The sequence below is a fragment of the Peromyscus leucopus genome, chromosome 18 (genome assembly GCF_004664715.2).
Source record: "Peromyscus leucopus breed LL Stock chromosome 18, UCI_PerLeu_2.1, whole genome shotgun sequence".
Classification (NCBI taxonomy): Eukaryota; Metazoa; Chordata; class Mammalia; order Rodentia; family Cricetidae; genus Peromyscus; species Peromyscus leucopus.
In genome coordinates this window covers 2,524,308-2,545,152 of record NC_051078.1, presented here as the reverse complement: position 1 = coordinate 2,545,152, position 20,845 = coordinate 2,524,308, and the positions used below count along the sequence as shown (strand labels likewise).

At 49.1% G+C, this 20,845-nt stretch overlaps 1 protein-coding gene across 1 annotated transcript; it reads left to right on the top strand.

The window, feature by feature from the left end:
- The first annotated feature begins 5,446 nt into the window (after positions 1 to 5,446).
- Sdr9c7 (short chain dehydrogenase/reductase family 9C member 7) lies at positions 5,447 to 18,090 on the top strand. The gene is made up of 4 exons (XM_028861600.2): positions 5,447 to 5,996; positions 9,530 to 9,788; positions 10,435 to 10,598; positions 16,958 to 18,090. The coding sequence occupies exons 1-4, from the start codon at positions 5,486 to 5,488 to the stop codon at positions 17,173 to 17,175; spliced, it is 1,152 nt and encodes a 383-aa protein (XP_028717433.2). The 5' UTR covers positions 5,447 to 5,485; the 3' UTR covers positions 17,176 to 18,090.
- The last annotated feature ends 2,755 nt before the right edge of the window (positions 18,091 to 20,845 follow it).

Sequence of the window (20,845 nt, the reverse complement as noted above, 5' to 3'; positions counted from 1 at the left end):
TTTAATGTTTTAGTTTTCTAGGAATCTACGGAAGAAAATCTGACTAGGGTTACTCGAAGTTATTGATGGTGGTTACAACTCAAGATGGCTCTAGTTATGACAGACTTAATCTCCACAGCAGGGCCGGGGGCATCTTGAGAAAGTAGAAGTCTTTCTATTCTTCTCTTCCTCCGCTAGTTCTGGAAGTTTCCAGTTCCCACCCCCCTCCCTTTCTCCTTTCTCTCTGCTCATGAAGTCAGACTTCCTGTTTGGAGACCCTGCTTCCTCTTGCCATATAGTTCTTCTTGGAGGTGGCCAAAGCCTTCCTGCGCTCTCCTCTGGCCCTCTCCTGCGGTTGTAGGGAAATCCGACTTAGATTTCTGAGTAAGAATTCTAAGCCTGATGAGAAAAACACAGCTTCATGGAGGATTTTTTTCTGTAACAGGGGGAGGGGAACTGTTGACGGAACCCAGTGAGTCAGCAAAAACTCTACCAGAGAGCTGTATCTGCAGATTTCAAAAAACAAAAACACTGTTATGAAACAAGGTCCTGCTGTCCTGACCAGGCTGGCCTTGACCCTGTGGTGCTCCTGGGTTCACCTCTAAAGTGACTCACGTTACAGATGTGCCCAACACAGGTGGCTGTAAATGTGTTTTGATGCCAAGTCCAGGGTATTAATAGCAACTACCTATGTTCAGAAAGTCCCTGGTTCAAGGATGCTTGCTAGCCTCTGAGACATTCATTCATACGTTATCTGATCCTGAACCTTGGCTAGGGTGGAACGTGCGTTATGAAATATGTATAGATTTGCACATGGGCACAGGAGGTGAGAGAAATCAAGACCAGTGAGATTTTTTGCTGAATGAGTTGTGGTTTCTTTCAGGGCAGGACAGGAAATACCCAAGGATATTTGTCTATCAGAATAGCAAAAGCAATTCAAAGAGCTGAGGAGGGACCGGAATAAAATGAACCAGAAAGTCAATAATCAGGGAGGAAACTGAGGACTCCATGCCAAAAGCCTGTGGGCTGCCCTGCCTACCACAGCCCCTGATGTCCCCACCCCTTCAAGTCTGAACAGAGGCCAGAGTTCAGTGTCTGTTCTCTGCACAGGCCTCCTGCTGTGTCTAGTGACCGGAGTGGGCCTGTGGAATTCATGCAGGGTGAGGCAGGTGGTGCCTTCATCACAGGCTGTGACTCCCCCTCTGGGATCCTGCTGGCCAGACAGCCGGACATACAAAGCATGCCGGTGCTAGCTAAATAACTGTTGGAAAAGGAAGCAGAGCAGCCCGGGAACAAGACATCAGACATGTTGGAGACCATGACCCTGGATATCAACAAACCAGAGAGCGTTGTTGCAGTCTCTAAAGGATGAAGGAACACGTGTAGGGAGTTGATGAAGGTAAGACCCAGATTCCTGTCTGGGTCTTGTCTCTATGTCAAGGGTGTTAGCATTCTGACTTGCCCCCTTGACATCCTGCCCCTTGGGGCCGCCCTGCATCCTGACGCAGAAGCCTCTTAAGGAAAAACTCTGCCCCTTCCTCTCTCTCTCTCTCTCTCTCTCTCTCTCTCTCTCTCTCTCTCTCTCCCTCTCTCCCTTCTCTCCCATGAGATGTGCACCCCTCAACGTCTCTCTCTCTCTCCCTCCCTCCCTCTCTTTCCTATCATCTCTTCATCTATTATAATAAACCATTTTCATGTGGATGTAGCAACTGGGTTGTGAATGTCCACCTGCCACCCCACCGCCATGCCTGCATGGAGTGGGTCACCTGCCAGCCCGCCACTGCATCTGCCCAGCGTGCCAGCATGTTTTCCTGCATTCATGGGATACCCTTGGGGTCCCCTTATAATATATCATAACAAAGGGGACATCTCCTTTGTGCTCAAGGGCAAGATTCCTCAAAAGTCTGGGAGGCTTGGGGGGAAAAAAGACAGAAAAAACAACTACAAGCTTCCTTTTCTCTCATCCACATGCCATCATGAGCCTAGGAGGTGAGAGGCTGGGCAGGTGGGCACAGTTTGTGGCCCAGCTGAGAGCCGGTACGAGTTTCCTGCAGAGGGAAAGAACTGAGGCGTGAGGAACCAGGAACTCTTACAAACTTCCCTCCTGATTTAGAACTGAAAGTGGAAGTGGAGAGATTGCATCAAAGATCCATTTGTTCTGAACAGATTTCAAAGTCCATGACGGTGTTCTGACAAAAAGTTGGGTAACAAATTGCACAGAATTATACTAACCACTCCTGCTGTCCATAAATGGCACTCACGTGGCTGGGACTCCAGGGCTGCTCCTCTCCTCACGAGCTATACATCTACCTTTCTGGTGGATTCCATGGAATCCCCTAAAGTACTATGAAGCCAAGATCAGAGAACGTGGTAGAGCCGAGTGGGTTTCTGGTGATAGGTCATGGAGTGGGGGACAGACAGGTAAAGGGAACATTTCAGGACCCCAGGATCATGCAGGCTCTCCACCTCCTCATGTCTGCCCCAGGTTTTTCCTGAGACATTAATCAGGATTCTGGGGAAGAGCAAACTATGTTTTTCGGCTGAGGAATTGTGTGTATGTACATAGCAAGGCATCCTTCAAGGCTCTGAAGCCCCATAGCTCACCTGCCCCTGAGCACTTTGCTTTGGGGGGTGGGGCATGAGCACGAGCAGGGAAACTTGTCTCAGTTTATCCTGTTCTGTCTCCTGCCTACCTCCTTAGGGTAAGTTTTGTTGTGGCTAGTCCCTGCCCTCCCACAGGATAGAAATGACCTGGGGGAAATGGGGCCTTTTTTCTTCCAAAGACTTCTGTGGGTACTGAGTGGGCTTGAGAGGGGACATAGCAGGCTGAACTCTTGGGCCTCAAATGCCAACTAGGTGAGGAGAGCTGGCGTTGGGAGGCACTCTCAGCCTTGTATGTGGCCCTACAGCCCTCAGCCTACATTTTTTTCTTTTTCTAATTTGAGTCCAGGCCACCACTGCCTTAGCCAGAATCAGTAAAGAGGCCTGGAAGGTGACTGGATCCAGTATAGGCCTGCTCCAGGTCAGTTCTGAACTGCTCTTCTCTGGGGCCAGACACCTCAGCCTTACCTGTGTCCCCAAGAACTGGGATGCTTGCTGCCCCTCAGTCTGCTCATCCCTTGAGGGACATTGACGTCTCCTGGGCATGACTTCCTTGATCACTCATCCAGGAGGCCAACGCAGACTGGGGGATGCTTGCCAAGCCTGTACAGGGTGTGCCATGGCCTCGAGGAAAGCATGAAGCACATAAGTTTGTCGTCCACCACTGCCCACCGCCGTCGCCCATGGGTCTGCCCTTCAGAGATGGGCTAATGGCCTGACCCCCACCCCCATATCTTTGGTACGGAATGACCCAGCCTTGTTGTGTGAGGCCTAAAGTTATGCTGGAAGTTTAAATGACTGTGCTTAAGAGCGCTATAACACAAAAATGCCTGTGAGCCCTGCTTGCCCAAGGACAGACAACTCCCTGGAATGCTGGGGGCTGCTGTTCACGTAAGAGAACAAGCCACGTGTTTTCACTTCTGTAAACGAGGCTGGCTGCCCCATCTACACAGGACGTGCTTGATCACATGTAGGCAGGAGATACCTCAGGATGGATGCTTGCCCCCCTGATGGGACGAAGGCAGGAAGTGGGTAGCCTTGTGCACCTAACATAATTGGCAGTCATTCTAAGGGAATCCCAGGTTTGGACCTGGCCAGCGTCTATACCAGTATTTAATAAAGCTTGCCTTCAAATCTGGCTCAAAAATTACGGTCGTGGTCTTATTCTTGCCAGGCGGGATTTACAGTTGGCGTGACACCCTCTTTACCTGTGTAGCTGGCCAGCATCGGTAAATGCACAAAGATGCGCCCATTGCTCCCCTCTCCAAGGAGCTTTTGTACCTGATTTCTGTACAGACCCTCTAAACAGGGAGGAGGTCAGCTCGCGGCCAGTCTCATCCTGGTGATCCCGGATGTTGCGCCAAGAGGGCACCCAGCATCGCCTGGTCGCTGCAGTTTATGCAATGCTGGGTGTGGTCCCTCAAGACTCACACCCAGCTTGCTTCCTTCTCTCGTCTGCTTTATCAGTGTCCCTCCTAACTTTCTGCGAGCTCTCTATTGCCTGGGATAGCTCTCTCTCTCTCTGCAAAGTTCTGCCGCTGACATTTTCCAAGTCTTAACCCTGCCCTCCCCGCCAATCATCTCCCTTGGACTCTGACCAAGCCCCTCCCACATTTCCAGTGGGCTTGTTGTGGTCCAGCCTCATCTTGTCTGGCTGCCTGTCATTCTCGGAGAGCCTCTAGGGGGAGCGATCAACTCCCTAACTTCCCACTGCCGCCCTCCAGGAGGGGCTATCAACTCCCTAACTTCCCGTTGCTGCCCTCCAGGAGAGGCGATCAACTCCCTAACTTCCCTGCTGCTGTGCCTCGCCTCCTGACTTCTCACACCATCTGCTCTTCTGTCCGTCCTTGGCCCAATACCTGCTAATCATTTTGACTGACTTCTGCCCTCCTTCCCTTCTGTAGATCTAATTAGCCACAGGGTCAAATGGCTTCCGTCTCTTCATCCATCCACCTAGAATGCGCCAGGTCCTGGGGACAGAAGGGAAAAGCCCTTCCCTAAGAGTCCTCAGTGTTGGCCTCCTACAGTGGCCTGGCCGCTAGGGGGCAGGGTGGGTGGACTACTGGGTTGGTTTCCAGCACGCATGCATGTTCCTTGCTGGTAACTGGATTATCACCCGCCCGACACCACCACCACCACGGTTCTGGCAGATTTTCATGTTTTGTTTGTCTGAGACAGGTGAAGCTGAGGATGACCTTTGAACTCCTGATCCTCCCACTTCTACCTCCCAAGTGCAGAAGAGGACAAACGAGTGCCACCACACCCAGCTGTTCAGAGTCTTCCTACTTTTTTAGAAGCTGAAACTCCTATCTCCAGCCTCCCCTACGGAGCCGCCTCTGGAGTCAGCGCAGCGGAGTCACGCCCAGGCTGGGAAAATCCTGAGGTTTTTATCATCTCTCCTGATGGAGACTCACTTACCATCTCCAAACTAGATGGTCATGGTGGCACCCGGGAGAGGCAGGAAGGGTGTCCCAACTTGGCAGGTTCAGGCTAGACCAGCCAGGGCTATTAGTGAGACCTTGTCACAAAACTGAACTAAACTAAATTAATTAAAGATCTCAAAGAGCTGATGCCCTGGAGTTCGTTTCTCCTGGGACTTTTGTTTGCTTTGTATTAATGACTCTGTCTTTTTTTTTTTCCTTGTCAGATAATAAAAATTACATTTGTTGACATGCCTGAATGCATGGTAGATGGTTTTGATCCCTAGGCAGGAGGTAAAACAGTGTGGGATTTCCTTAAGGGAGCTCAGATCAGAGCCCAGCCCTCCTCTGCCCTCCCATGCCCCTTCCCAGAATGCACTTGAACTCACAGGACTCTGAATTTCCCCGTTTTGGGCTCCCTTCCCTGAAGGGTCAGGGAGAGAGATGGAAGCAGTCACCAGGCCAGTCATTCTGTCAGAGGTGACATGCTGCAGGTTGGACCTGAATTTCTTGCATCTAATTGCCATGCTGATGCATCCACCTATAAAATTACAGAGCGGCTCATCCAGGGGCCCTGTATCTGTTGCAAGTCCGAGAAGCTCTCCCTCCCTGTGGGCTCCGGCAGCTGCCTGCTGGGCTCTGAGGACCAGCTTCTCCTACCATTTCCTGGGCCCGTTCCTTGGACAACAGCTCCAATGGCCGCCCTCACAGACTTCGCTTTCATGTACCGCTGGTTCAAAAATTGCAACCTGGTTCGAAACCTCTCAGAGAAGTATGTCTTCATCACGGGCTGTGACTCTGGCTTTGGGAACCTGTTGGCCAGACAGCTGGTTGATCGGGGCATGAGAGTGCTGGCTGCTTGCCTCACTGAGGAGGGGGCCCAGAAACTCCAGCAGGACACCTCCTACCAGCTGCAGACCATCCTCCTGGATGTCACCAAGACTGAGAGCATCAAAGCGGCAGCCCAGTGGGTGAGGGACCAAGTAGGCGAGCAAGGTGGGGTGAACTGCATTCTTCAACATTCTCTCTCTCTCTCTCTCTCTCTCTCTCTCTCTCTCTCTCTCTCTCTCTCTCTCCCCCCACCCCCCCCACCCCCCGCCCCGGGATCCTGACGTGCAGATGGAGTTGGAGAGATAAAACAGGAATAGGCCAAGAGGCTCTGGTGCAGTTAAATCTGGAATCATTGCATGGTTTGGCCAGTAGACATGAGGAAGCAACATTTTCTCCTGAGGACATTTTTCTCCCTCAGAGGTTCAGGCCAGAGGCAGCAGCTAGAATGTTCTGAATGTTGAAACCTCCAAAGACAGAGGTGGTTTCTGGAGACTTCAGGAGTCCCAGTATTGGCTCCCATGGAAGTGCGGTCGTGTTTCTTGGAGGGCTGAGGCTAGGAGCCATAACGAAGGGGCAAGCGGTGGAAATCTTAGTGGGGCGGGCCCGTCCCTTCTGTACACCACCACGGAGGCTGCTGCCGCCAGCAGGGGTTGCTCCCATTGGAAAAGGAGCCTGTGTTGGAGGCTGTTCCACGAATACACTGGGACTTGCCTGGGGAGCTTGTAGCATGCAGGGCGTGGACACAGGATTGTTTGGTTACTGGAACAGAGACTGCAGGGAAGTATTTGGTTCCGAAGAATCGCTGGGCCTCTGCCCAGGTGGGGTCAACAACTCTAGTGTTTAGCCCTGTCCAGTACATAATGCGTTTCAGTTTTTAAAAATATATATATATTTTTATATATGTGTGTGTGTGTGTGTGTGTGTGTGTGTGTGCGCACTTATGTGGTATGTGTGTGTGTGTGCACTTGTGTGGTGTGTGTGTGTGTGTGTGCACTTGTGTGGTGTGTGTGTGTGTGTGCACTTGTGTGGTGTGTGTGTGTGTGCACTTGTGTGGTGTGTGTGTGTGTGTGTGTGTGTGTGTGTGTGTGTGTGTACAGTGCATGAAGAGGCCAGAGGAGAGCATTGGTTCTGTGGATCTGGAATTAACAGAAAAAGAAAACAGAGTAGGAAAAATGTATGTGGAAGTCAGAGGATAACTTTTGGAAGTCAGTTCTCTCCCCCAGGTGAGCCCTGGGTGTTAAACTCAGTCATCAGGCTTGTGCTGCAGACACCCTTATCTGCTGAGCCAGGCCACTGGCCCTTTCTTTCTTTATCATCTGTTTTCTCTGCTGGAATAAAGCCTCCTGAGAGTGGTCTATGTCTCTTTTTCTCATTCCATGTTCCTAGGACACCCAGGAAGGTAACCAATAAATATTTGTTGAATGAGTTAGTTAATGAATAATTCAGCAAGGGTGAGCCTCTTCTAGCACGCTGTCTCAGCCTGTTCCCTGAATTCAGCCTCCAGCCATTTGTGATCATGACTCACTGGGTGTATCAGTCTCCTGTGGTTGCTGTAACAAATCCATGCAAATGTGGTGGGTTAAACAACAGGCATTTATTACCCCATAATTCTGGAGGAAGTAAGTCCAAAATGGTTCTCACTAGTCAAGGTCTCGGCAGAGCCACACTCATTTTGAGGGCTCTGGGGCAGAACTCACTTGCAGGATTTTTTACCTTCGGAGGCTGCCGACACTATTCTGAGATCCTTATGCTCATGGCCCACTCCCTCTTCCAGTGAGCTCAGGCCATGTCCTCTTTATGCTTCTTCGTTTCTCTGGTTCTCTGGCTCCTGCATTCTTCCTCCACTTAGGTGTCCTGTGGTCGTATGGGCTTACCTAGTGAACTTGGGGTAATGTCTCCAGCTTAAGGTCAATTAATTAACTGCCTTCCTTCCACCTTCAGTCTTAACTCTCCCTTTCCCACACCACCTAACAAACTCTCAGGTTCCTGTGATGGTGACATCTTTGGAGGACTATTATTCTGCATGTGCCACTGGACAACATTTTTCACAAAAGAAGCGCTAGGGATTAGGCGAAGTGATGCATCCCAGACCTCAACAAACCGAGGCAGGAGGAGAGATGGCCTCCTGTAGGCACAGACTGAGAGCTGTTTGCCCTGCTCTGTTCTCTAATTATTCTTTTTTTAAATTATTTATTTTTATTTCATTTGCATTGGTGTTTTGCCTGCATGTGCGTCTATGTGATGGTGTCAGATCTTGGAGTTACAGACAGTTCTTAGCTGCCACATGGGTGCTGTGAATTGAATCCAGGTCCTTAGGAAGAACAGTCAGAGCTCTTAACTGCTGAGCCATCTCTCCAGCCCCCTCTAATTATTCCTTGTAGGAAAGCCAAGAAAAAATACACCCTGTTTCTCCAGTGCTCTATCAGAGGTATCGGTGGTCCGTGGCCCTCTCTAGAGCAGAGACCACTCGAGTGCTAGGATCTTTGAGTCTCGGGGGCCTCATTTTCTCCTCTGTAAGAGAGAGTTCCCTTAGCTGGGAACGCCCTAAGTCCTACCAGCCAGCTGTCTTCCTTCCGCCTCTCTAATTTGAAGAAGGGATAGGATGGGGAGAGGCATGACTTAGGTGGGGACTCCAGAGCCAGGGAAAGATGGGTCGCAATTGATGCTTGCATCCAGCCCTGCCCTCAGGAGAGAGAGTGCACTGTGGTACGCCAGAGTGTCTTGAGGCTGTGTTAATCAAAATGGGAAAAGACTGGAGGGATCAGGGGTTGGGGCACATGGGATCCCTGGTGGAGGGAGCAGCTTGCACTGTTTCTATGGCCACCTCCCCTGCTGGTATTTCACTCAAAAGCTCAGTTCGTAAAACAAACGGAAGGAATGCTTTCTCCCACAGCCCCCGGCCCTAGCAAGCTTGTGGGAACTGTCCTGGTGTTCTTTGATGAGGAACCCGAGGCCCAGGAAGGGAAGGGACTTGTCCAAGGCTGGAACCCCGGTTTCTTCGACCCTGAGGCGCTGTAGAACTGGATAACCACACTGATTTTCACCAGCCCTACTTTGAAGAGAACCCTTATCCCATTTCCATGAGCATCATATTTAAATGTTCTTATGCATTTATCTCTAAATACTCTAAGCACGTTTTTCTTTCTAGAGGCTTAAGATCCCCAACTTACTCATTTTATGTCTCCTTTGCTTAAGTAACAGGCACAGAGCAGAAACCTGAATGAATGACATTTGCTACATGAATGAATGAATGGGCTGATCTGGTAACTGTGAACTGAAACTTTTTCTACTTGGAAGAGTAGAGACAAGGATGGATGATGATTGGTGGAGAATTCAAGCACCGATCCGCTTGTATGAAAACCATATCTCTTAGCCCGTATCTCATGGCTTCAGCACCACGGGTTAGCGCACAGCCTCGGTTACAGCTGGTACAGAGCCCGGCTTAGTCGGCAGATCACGGGAATCGGGGAGGGGGAAGGGTTCCATCGGGAACTGCAAGCATCTGGCCTTCCGCTTGCTGTAGCTCTCATGGCTGTCCCAAGCCACACACCATCCTTGAGTGAGTGTATCTGCCCACTGCCCCTAGGTGTCCCCCTGCTCTGCCATCCTCAGCTATTGGTAGTGGCCCCTGGAACTCTCCCAGAGAAGCTGCTGATCCCTGCATGGTTCTCTCTACCTCTCTCTCTCTCTCACCTTAGGCCTCTGGGCCCTAGTGAACAATGCTGGTGTGGCCCTGCCCAGTGGTCCCAATGAGTGGCTGACCAAAGAAGACTTTGTGAAAGTCATCAATGTGAACCTGGTGGGACTGATTGAAGTCACCCTGAACATGCTGCCTATGGTCAAGAAGGCCCGGGGCAGGGTGGTCAACATGTCCAGTTCTGGTGGTCGTGTGGCCGTCATCGGCGGTGGTTACTGTGTCTCCAAGTTTGGAGTCGAAGCCTTCTCTGATAGCATCAGGTGACTGGGTCCTGGTACCAAGCCCGTGGCGGGTCTTGGGGCTTTAATGCGGTAACAGAGGTCTGAGCATGTCAGTGTGGGGGCGGGGTAGTTCTGGGGAGAAGAATCTAACTCAGGACCAAGAAAAGAAGTGAGGAGGGGACCCTGCAGAATAAGGATAGAAGGCATTAGGTGGATCTTCCCTTGGGTGGACCCAGAGTGGGGGAAACCCCATTGTGGGGGAAGAGTCAAGGGGGAGGCTGTGGAGGGGGGAGAGAGAGTGTGCATAGAGGGAGGCCTGGGGCAGAGGTGCCCCCGGAAGCCCCTCAGAGGATGCCAGTCTTCTTACAGATCCCCTTATACCTCTTGTCACATGGGCGATGGGCGTAGGGCTGAGTGGAAAGAACCTGGGAGGAGGCAAGACCTTGACCTAGATTCTCCACCGAGTTCCTGTTGGCTTTGCCTAATGCAAATTGCCCCAGACTACTGGATCAGTTTGGGAAAGGAATGAGGTCCTAAGGAAAGCTTCTTTGCATGAAGGCAATGTTGAAATTAGCCCAATGACGGCATGAACACCTCCGGATTTCGGGAGAGACAGGTCCCTCCGAAGGTGTCTCTGATGCCTGTCATCATGAGGCTAGACCAAATGCAACTCTTCATCTCACAGGCGAGAGCTTCACTTCTTTGGGGTGAAGGTCAGCATAATTGAGCCAGGGAACTACCGGACGTCCATCCTGGGTCAGGAAGCGCTGTCGTCTCGGATGAAGAAGCTGTGGGATCGATTGCCTCAGGAGACCCGGGACAGCTACGGAGAAGAGTATTTCCAAGCCTGTGAGTCTCCAGGAGGAAGTGGGCTCTCTGGGGAGGAGCTGGGGGTTTGGGGGTCCCTGGATGGATTTCAGTTTACAGATGATGGGATGGAGCCCCAGAGATCACACACACAGTCAGTAGCAGCAAAGCTGGAGTTTGAGATTAGAGCCGCCGCTGCGGGGAAGGTTGGGGAAGGAGAGGCTGTCTGCTCTGACACGTCTCCAAACATCAGGTGCAGGTAGATCTGAGAAGACCATAGCAAAGTGACAGAGAGCGTGGATGCAGGAGACAGACCGCCTCCTTCAAGTCCAGGCTCTGCCACTGGTGGGCCTGGACACTGCTTGGTTTTTTTGTTTGTTTGTTTCTTTGTTTTGGTTTGGGGTTTTTTTTGTTTTTGTTTTGTTTTAAGTTTTCGTTGTTGTTTTCTTTTTAAAAGTTTTGTTGTTGTATTCCTGAGGCAGGTTCTCTGGTAGCTAAGGCTGTCTTAAAACTTAATATGTAGCTCAAGATGACCTTGAACTCTGGATCCTCCTGCTTCTGTTTCCCAAATGCTGTAATCACAGGACTATACATACCACCACGCCCAGCTTGACTTAGGCCTCAGTTTTTCATCTGTACACAGAACTTAAAGACAGTGCATAGGTCTTTGGGGAACACTTAAGATCCAAACTACAGCAACGTAAGTCAGTCAAATCCACAGCAGGAGCAGGAGCTTACGCTCAGTGGCATGGATTTTTGTTTGTTTTTTCCTTTCTTTTATTTTACATACCTATCACAGTGTGCCCTCCTTCCTCTCCCCCTGCTCTCTCCCCCACCTCCCTTCTACACCCCCCCACTCCTCCTTCCTCTCCATTCAGATGGGGTAAGGTCTCCCCTGGGAGTCCACAAAGCATGGCCTATCAAGTTGGGCAGGACCAAGCTCCTCCCCCTGCATCAAGGCTGAACGAGGCATCCCACCATAGGGAACAGGTTCCAAAGAGCCAGCTCATGCATCAGGGACAGGTCCTGGTCCCACTGCTAGGAGCCCCAAAACAGACCAAGCTACACAACTGTCTCCCAAATGCCGAGGGTCCAGGTGGGTCCCGTGCCGACTTCCTAGCTGTCCCTCCAGAGTCCATAAGCTCCCACAAGCTCCAGGCAGCCATCTCTGTGGGTTTCCCCATCGTCATGATCTTGATGGCCCCTGGCATGGTTTCCTGGACATTATATGTCAGCATTGATTCAAGCCAAGGCAGAAAAACCGAGAAAGCTGTCTTCACTTGGAACACCTTCCACTGGGAGACCATGGAACATCAGACACTGAGGTGGACAGAACAGCACAGTTGTTGTACTGCTGTACTTGCTGCCTATAGCCGAAGGCACTATAGGGAGACAAATATCACACACGTTTAGTGACGACTGTGGTTCATTGAGGAGAGATAAGGCCATGAAAAAAGGACAAGCGTGCGAGTTGGAGCCTGAATTCCGGTCCTGGCGTAAAAGAGCTTTCCCTGGGGTAACTTGAGGAATAAGAGCTGGGTGCTGGTGGGTAGGGGAGATTTAAAGAAACCAGCAGGTGGGGAGCAGTGGGGAGTAGCTGAGGGGTCGTCAGACAGAGTGATCTGCCTTGTGCTCTGACGTTCTCTCTGGGGCTGCAGACTTCCAGGAAATGGAAGAGGTGAGAAGGTGCTGGGCGCCTGGAATGTTTTAGACCCGCTGATGCTGTGTGGGGAGAGGGAGGTGCAGGATGAGGACTGGGTTTAATGTTGATGAACTCGGTGGGTGAAGGACTCTTTCACCTGCTGATTAGGGGAAGGATTGCTAGGAAACATTCCTTAAAGGAACACTTTGTTGTGGATGTAACAATGTCCTGTGGGGAGAAAAGAATGCCCTTGGGTGGAATATCAGTTAGGACTCTGGGGCATAAGCGAAAGAAAATTCAACCCAAATCATTTAAGAAGAAAGGAATTTCTTATTTGACTAAAAAACTGAGCACCAGTGGTCTCCGGGCCCAATCTGACCCAGCTGCGGAATGTTACGGTTAGGGTCTGGCTCTTCTCTCATCTCTGGTTATTTTATATCAATTTATGCCCACCGCTTATCTCTCCGGAGAGCAAGCTTCTAAGCAGAGCGAAGAGTCCTGTCCAGCGCTTCCCCTGAGAGTTAAATAATTCATCCTAACCTGGAGGCCCCATCATCAGGATGAGCTCAACCTTAACCTTTCACACGCTCAGAGGAACGTAAGGTTCTGATTGGCTCAGACTGGGTCATGTGCCCACGGATCCCGCAACGGGAGATCTGCAGCTGTCAGAAGTAAGGGAATAGATGGTAGAGGAAATGAATGATGTAATCCTCTGTGTGATTCTTAAGCAAAGGATGTGCCAAATTATTTACGGGCCTACTCTGAGGCTGGGGTGAAATGTAGATTTAGTCAGTCTCTAGGAACTTCACAAGGGCCGTTTCCTAAGTGACTACTACAGTTTCCCATGGGTCTTTGAGGGAAGATGTAGGTAGAGAGGCAAACTTTCCTGAGCGGGGCGGGGTGGGGGTAGTATGGCTCTACTGAAGTACAGTGAGAGGTGGACTGATAAATACCCTAGGCTGATTTACCTATATTCCGCACCGTGATTTTCCAAGCACAGGTGATAAGTGTTTTTAGATAAACTTCTCCCAGGTGGTAAATTTTCACCTCTGCAGAGGAGATCTGAAAGCAACTGTATCACACCCAGAACATCATGCTGTAATGGGTAGGCACTGAAAGCCAAGCCCCTCCAGAGTGGTTACCAGTGGTGACCACAGAGACCCAGTTCTTCTGGAACCGATGGCTCACGGATGAGTCCTTTAGTTTTGCTGGATGAGTACAAGTTCGCCAACAGGGATGAGATCCTAGTTATTTCCCACAGAAACATGAGCAATACTTGGAGATCTGGGCACCTGGATGTGGGGCAGATTCCAGGGCATGATTCCATAGCTCTCAAAAACGAAGGCGTATTCAGCTAAGTATAGTTCTCCCATCGATTTTTAGGAGAACGGAACAAAACGGGTATAGAATGGGCCTGGCACACTTTGGGTGGAGTTCTTACTCCCAGCCTGGCAGCAGTGTGAACAGGGTGGAGGCAGACGGCCTCTGGAGATACCCACACTGAGGAATGCGGGTCTTGTCCTGAGGCGCAAGTTCAAAACCGCTGGAGAAGATAAGGTGACCAGGTGGGAGGCTGTGCTGGAGGCTGAAGTGGCAGGTCCTGGTAATGTGGGGCAGGGGCGAGCTCTGACACAGACTGAAGGAGTATTTGGGAGTGACAATACAGTGCCACATGACATAAACTCTCGTCAGTGGCTCTGGCTAGCCCAACAGGTCCCTGGCTTTGCACCCCAGGAGTGGGATCCGGGTTGCTTGACATTACTTTGAACTCTATCTGGAGCAGAACCATTTTAAAGTGGTTCAGGGTCACCGGAACAGGCATGGGAACAGAGAGCAATGTTCTGGCGCCGATGGGTCTCAGCATAAACTGCAGCCAAACGGGCTGAGCATGAGCTGAGGAGGGACAGACTATTAAGTGGGAGGCCGTCAAAGATGTTAGCCATCCCTGTCTTAGTGGCAAAGCCAAGAATGAAAACTCTTCCTCAAGAGCCCAATTCCAAACTCTGTGCTCTTCCTCACTGTCTGGGGGAGTAAAGGGCTGTGTGGGAACCCTCTCTTTCCATTCCATGTGAAATCGGAGCTAACACATATTTAAGAAAACAATGTAAGGACATACCGCCTCTTGTGGCTGGACACCTCACTGCGGGGGGGGGGGGTCTCTGCTCCCTTTCAAGGCCCAGCGCCCAAAATGTGCTTCCCTCAGCTTAACTCCATCTCCTCAGCTTGCACAGGTTCTATGTCCTGAGGAAGTGTGCAAAACCCTGAGCACACTCTCACACTCACCTTCCTGCTGGTGGGACTCACAACAGGTACAACATTGGAGATGTCCTCAAACTCCATCACTAAAAAGACAGCCTGCTGTAAGTGAGCGTGGCTCTTTGGGAGGCCCCAGTATGTAGCTGAAATTTTCTACAGTTTTCTCTTCAGGAAGCTCCTTAGAGGCTGCCACAAGGAGTCTCCAATGCCATTGCTCAATCCCCATCAACTAGCTACAAGCACCCTAAACCTGAGATAGTGGATGACTTAGGGGTGCCTAGAGCAGGACAAAGTCAGGACAACTTTGTTACTCTGTTTCCCAGCTTTAAAGCCCTGAGAGGAAAGTCTGATCCTCAAGCTCACTTCCTCTGGAGTCCTTATTACACTCTCTCAAGTTTGAATCCCACCCCCTATTCTGAACACCTACCCCTGTCCCAGAATCCAGGAGGAGGGGCATGGTGAGGTGCTGGAGGCCTGTCTGCCGTTGATGTCATGGGCGCCAACAGGCTTGAACTACTCGGACACCCACCTGCGTCTCCACACCTGTGTGTAGAATTACCAATTTTTAATTTGCTTTTTATTTTATGTGCATGAGTGTTTTGCCATGGGTATCGGGTCCCCTGGAACTGGAGTTACAGACAGTGGTGAGCTGCCGTGTGGGTGCTGGGAATTGAACCCAGGTCCTCTGGAAGAGCAGCCAGCGCTCTTAACCACTGAGCCATCTTTCCAGCCCCAGAATTACTAATTTTCAATTCCCCAGATACTTTAGGAAGCATGGAAACTCACAGAAGAAAAATTAACATCGTGCAGTCACTAGACATCCCCAGGGCCAATGGTCTTACTGACTTTCAATTTTCACAGTGTGTGACTGTGACCTTTTCCTCTGTCCTCCACACTGCTCTGCTATCCACCACTATCGTGGCTTGGATTGAAAATGTCTTCCAAAGGCTTATGTGTTAAAGGCTGGGTCCCCAAGACAACAATATTCAGAAGTGGGGGCTTTACAGAGTGATTGGATCATAAGGTTCTGATGCTATCCATGGGTCAACCCAGCTGGGCTATAGCTCAATGGCAGAGTACTTTCCTAGTGTGTCTGGGACTCTGTGCTCCATCCCCAGGACCACACACACACACACACACACACACACATACATACACATACATACATACACACATATACATACACACACATACATACATACACACATACATACATACATACACACACATACATATATACATACATACATGCATACATACATGCATACATACATATATATACATACATACATACACATATACACACATACATATATACATACACACATACATATATACATACGCATATACACACATACATATATACATACACACATACATACACACACACATACATATATACATACATACACAAATACACACACATACATACATACACACACACATAAATACATACACACACATACATACATACACACACACATACATACATACACACACATACATACATGCACGCACACATACATACATACATACATACACACATACACACACATACATATATACATATACACACACACATACACACATACATACATACACATACATACATACATCAGGAAAGACGGGGGAGACAGGTGTGAAGACTCACACTCGTAATTCCAGGACTTGAGCGACTAAGGTAGGAGGATTGCCGTGAGTTTGAGGTTGTCCTGGGCAATAGAGTGATTTCCAGTTTAGGTTACCAAATGAGACTTTGTCTTCCAAACAGAAACAAACAAACAAACAAAAGATTAATCCACAGATGGTTCATACTTGCCGGGGTGTGGGGGATGATGCAGACTTACCTGGCCCTCCTTGGGAAAGTGGGTGTGTCCTTAGGGGCATGCCTTTGGGGGCTACCTTTTGTCCCTGTCCCTCTGTCCCCCCTTCCCTCTCTCCCATTCCTTGCTCCTTCTTGGACACCGTGAGGAGAGCAGCTTCTCACGCCACCGCCGCCGCCACCGCCGCTCCCCATCCCCCATCCCACCCCCTAACTCCCCCCATCCCACCCCCAGCCCCGATGCTTGGCAGGACCAAGTGGCCGTGGATCGGGACCTCTGACACCGTGAGCCAAATGAGTCTTCCCTTTAGGTGACGCAGAAACAGAATGGGGGCAGTCCTCTGTGCTCTTCTCTTGGGACCATGTCCTCACCCCATTTTCAGATAACCAAAGCCTGTGTTCCAGGTCAGACAGCCGCTAAGTGGTTTGTTGTTAAAGCACCGGACAAGCTCTTTTTGTGGGTTGTCTAATCAGACAGTGAGACTGCCGGACACCACTCCAGTGTTTAGAAATAAGATGTTATAATGATCCCGTAAATGGGTGTTTAGGTGAGGGACGCTGAATCAGACTTCTGACAGACAGGGAGCTTGGATGGAATTCGGGGTGGGGGGAGTTGTTTTTTTTTTAAAGACTAATAGAGGTTTTTTTCTATTTTTCTTTCACCTCCAATGTCTCAAACAGATACTGAAAAGCTGGATAACTTGATGCAGCGGGCATATACGAACATCAGCAACGTCACCAACAGCATGGAGCATGCCATTGTCTCCAGGAGCCCCCGAATCCGCTACAACCCTGGCCTGGATGTCAAGTTTCTCTATATCCCCCTGGCTAAGTTGCCTGCCTCTGTGACAGATTTCATCCTGAGCCGATACTTGCCGAGGCCAGCAGACAGTGTTTGAGCTGGGGAGCAGAGGGGTGGTCACTGGGGTACAGAGGAGGGACAAAAGACTGCGGCATCACAAGAGGCATTATTATATCTTGTGGGCATCTCACACCCACTGCTGGTTTATGTCTCCCCGCTTCTGCTGGGGCCTCCAGAAACCTGATGTGGCCCCTGCTGATTTAGAGAGTTCCAATGTAGGCCCCAAGACACCTCTCATCAAGGCAGGTACAAGTGGTCCTGGCCCTGGAAAAGTCAAGGAGAAAAAATGTGGCTTCTGTTGAATGACAAGCTGTGGCCACCTCTACAAAACACCACCGGATATTCTAGCCCACGGGAGAATCCCGGCCCCCTCCCCACAGATCTCTGCGCAAGCACTGATTTGTGCATATTCCGAAATGTGTAATACAGGAGCCAGAACTGCCAGAGCATATCCAGAGAATGCTTTAAGTCATTTACTTTTCTTTGTGTTTCTCTATCTGTAGATGATTGGGATCCATGTAACACTCACTTCTTTAGTCACCGTTGATTAATGTTTCAAGTATTTATTAAGTGCATACCTACCAGGCACTGAGGTTCTGGGGGTACAGGAGGATCAGGAAATCATGATCTTGGGTTTTTTTATTCTTTATTTTGTGTTTTATAGCTAGAAACAGAGATAGGACAGTGGTAGGAGGGACAGAAATCAGAAAATGAAAATTTGAAGGACCCTGGAGTTACAGCGTAGTAGTTCCCAAGCTTGGACTCTATCATAATTACTCAATTAATTAAGATGCATGTGGAGGCTGGAGAGAAGGCTCGGAGTCCGGCAGCACTTGTTGCTCCGAGGATCCTGGTTAGATCCCCAGTATCCATACAGTGTCTCACAACCATCCATAATTCCAGTTCCAGGGGACGTGATGCCCTCTTCCGATCTCCACAGGCACCAAGCGTGCACATAGTGTACGAACAGACAGGCAGACAAAACACCACTACACATAAAATAAGACAAATAAATCTAATATATATAAAACAAATATATTACATATATATGTGAGTATATATATATAAAAGCTGGGCATGGTGTCTCATGCCTGTAATCCCAATGCTTAGGGGGCTGAGACAGCAGGATTTTTGTGAATTCAAGGGCAGACTGGATTACAAAATAAGACACTGTCTCAAGAAACAAATAAACCCCAGGAAAAAAAATACATATGAATGTCAGCGTTAGACAATCTGATTCAACTGACCCAAGACAGAGGCTGGAACTGTGAACTGGTACCAAGGACCTAGATGAGTCGATGTACCTGAGAGCCACCGAGAGTCCCACAGGAGAATCAGCTAATATGCTCAGAGTGGGAAGTAATTTACCCAAAGACCCCCAGCTCAGTAGCCAAACAAACAAAACACAAGTTTTCCTTTTTCTAGGTATAGGAGCGTAATGGTAACATCTTCAAATGTATCATGAAACTGGATAATACATATTTTTTAAAAACAGCCTTCAATTCGATTCCATTGGTCCACATGTCGGTTTTTATGCCAATACCAAGCTGTTTTTATTACTGTAGCTCTATAGTAGAGCTTGAAGTCAGGGATTGTGATGCCTCCAGAAGTTGTTTTATTGTACAGGTTTCTTTTAGCTATCCTGGGTTTTTTGTTTTTCCATATGAAGTTGAGTATTATTCTTTCCAGGTCTGTGAAGAATTGTGTTGGTGTTTTGATGGGGATTGCATTGAATCTGTAAATTGCTTTTGGTAAGATTGCCATTTTTACTATGTTAACCCTGCCTATCCATGAGCATGGGAGATCTTTCCATTTGGGCCTCCCAACAGGATCAGGCCCTCTGAATGGGTGAGACAGTCATTGGCTTGATCTGTTTGGGAGGCAGCTGTGCGGTGGTGCTGGGTCCTGGGCTCGTTGCGTGAGTCGGCTGTTTGAATCCTGGGACTTATGCAGGGACGCTTGGCTCGGTCTGGGAGGGGGGGACCAGACCTGCTTGGACTGAGTCTATCAGGTCAATCCGGTCCTCAGGGGAGACCTTGATCTGGAGGAGGTGGGAATGGGGGTGGGCTGGGGGGAGGGGGAGGGGGGCGAGAGGGGGAGAACAGGGGAATCTGTGGCTATTATGTGGAACTGAATGGTGTTGTAAAAAAAAAAAAAAAAAAAAAAGCCATGAACTTCTGGGTTATATGTGCTTTTGCTGAAAAGAAAAAAAAATTTTTGAGATAATGATTATCAAACCCAGAGCTTGTGCATTCTAGGCAAGCACTCTACCACTGAGCTACATCCCCAGCCCTCAGATGTTCAGTTAGGACTTTACCAAGTAGTTCAGGCTGGCCGTGAACTTACTGTCACTTTCAATATTCCCTCAAATTCGTGATTCTCCTGCCTCTGCTCCCTGTGTGTCTACAGACATGTGCCACCAGTCCTAACAATAACAATGATTAAATAAACAAATAAAAATGTTAAAAATCTTGATGGCTGTTTATGCAATAAAACTCAAATATGATTCTTTAAAGTCAAAATGTCTGTGTTTCGTCAACATCTGGCTGAGGCTGGAAATAAATTCAAATTCCTCTCAAATCAGTTGTCACGGATTCTAGGAATTAGCATTCCTGTCCCTGGGAAGGAAGGGGACACATTACACAGTCCACGACAGTCTGTTACTTCTGTTCTGGTTCTGTTAGAACTGAGGAAGCGGCAGCAGGAAGCCCACCCCACTTGGCTTCCGAGATGAAGAGTGAGGGCAGGACCCAGATCCCACGAGCTTGGCTCTGCGCTCATGGCTTTGGCCGCTCCACCACAGAGGCAGGAATACCGATGATAGGAACTCTTTCCTTCTCCACTCCTAACTCACAGAGGAAACAGCTTGCTTTCCATTCCAGATGCGGAAAGGTGTTTTCTCGGAGCCAGCATCGAGGCTTCTTATAGAATCTCTGTTGTGGAATATCATTTTAACTAGGCAAAGATGTGTTACATTTGTTTCTGCTGTGGACTGTGACTTTAGCTGTGTAAAGGTGTGTTACATTTGTTTCTACTTCATTTGTTTAATTACATAAAGATGTGTTGCATCTGTTTCACCTTGCCTGCCTCAGGCACCTGATTGATCTAATAAAAAGCTGAACTGCCAATAGCTAGGCAGGAGAGGGATAGGCGGGCAGAGATCAGGGAGAATGTGGGAGGAAGAGAGGGACTCACCTGGGGCCAGAAGCCAGGCGGCCACCAGCCAGACACAAGAAGCAGTAAAAGTAAGACATACAGAAGGCAAGAAAGACATACAGAAAGAGAGGATAAAAGCCCCTAGGCAAAGTATAGACAAAGAGAAACCGGTTAAGTTATAAGAACTAGCAAGAAATGAGTATAAGATAAGGCCAACCATTCATAACTAATTAAAAGTCACCATGTCATGATTTGGGAACTGGTTGGTGGCCTGAAAGAAAAAACCTGCTATAAATCCCACTGACTCGAAGTGGCTTAGGCTTGTCCATCCCTGAACCCATCACCAATCAGGGTGTAAGTTGACATAAACTGTGTAGATTAATCATAGACTAGGGAGATGTTGAGGAGTTGGTCACAGTGCCTACTGGCCTGGAGAGTTAAAAAGGCAAACCTCTATGCTACCGAGAGGGCTGAACAAACGTAAAAAATAAATTTTCTTCACCAAACACATAGAAACTTTAGACATGCCTGGTGGTGCATATCCGTAATCC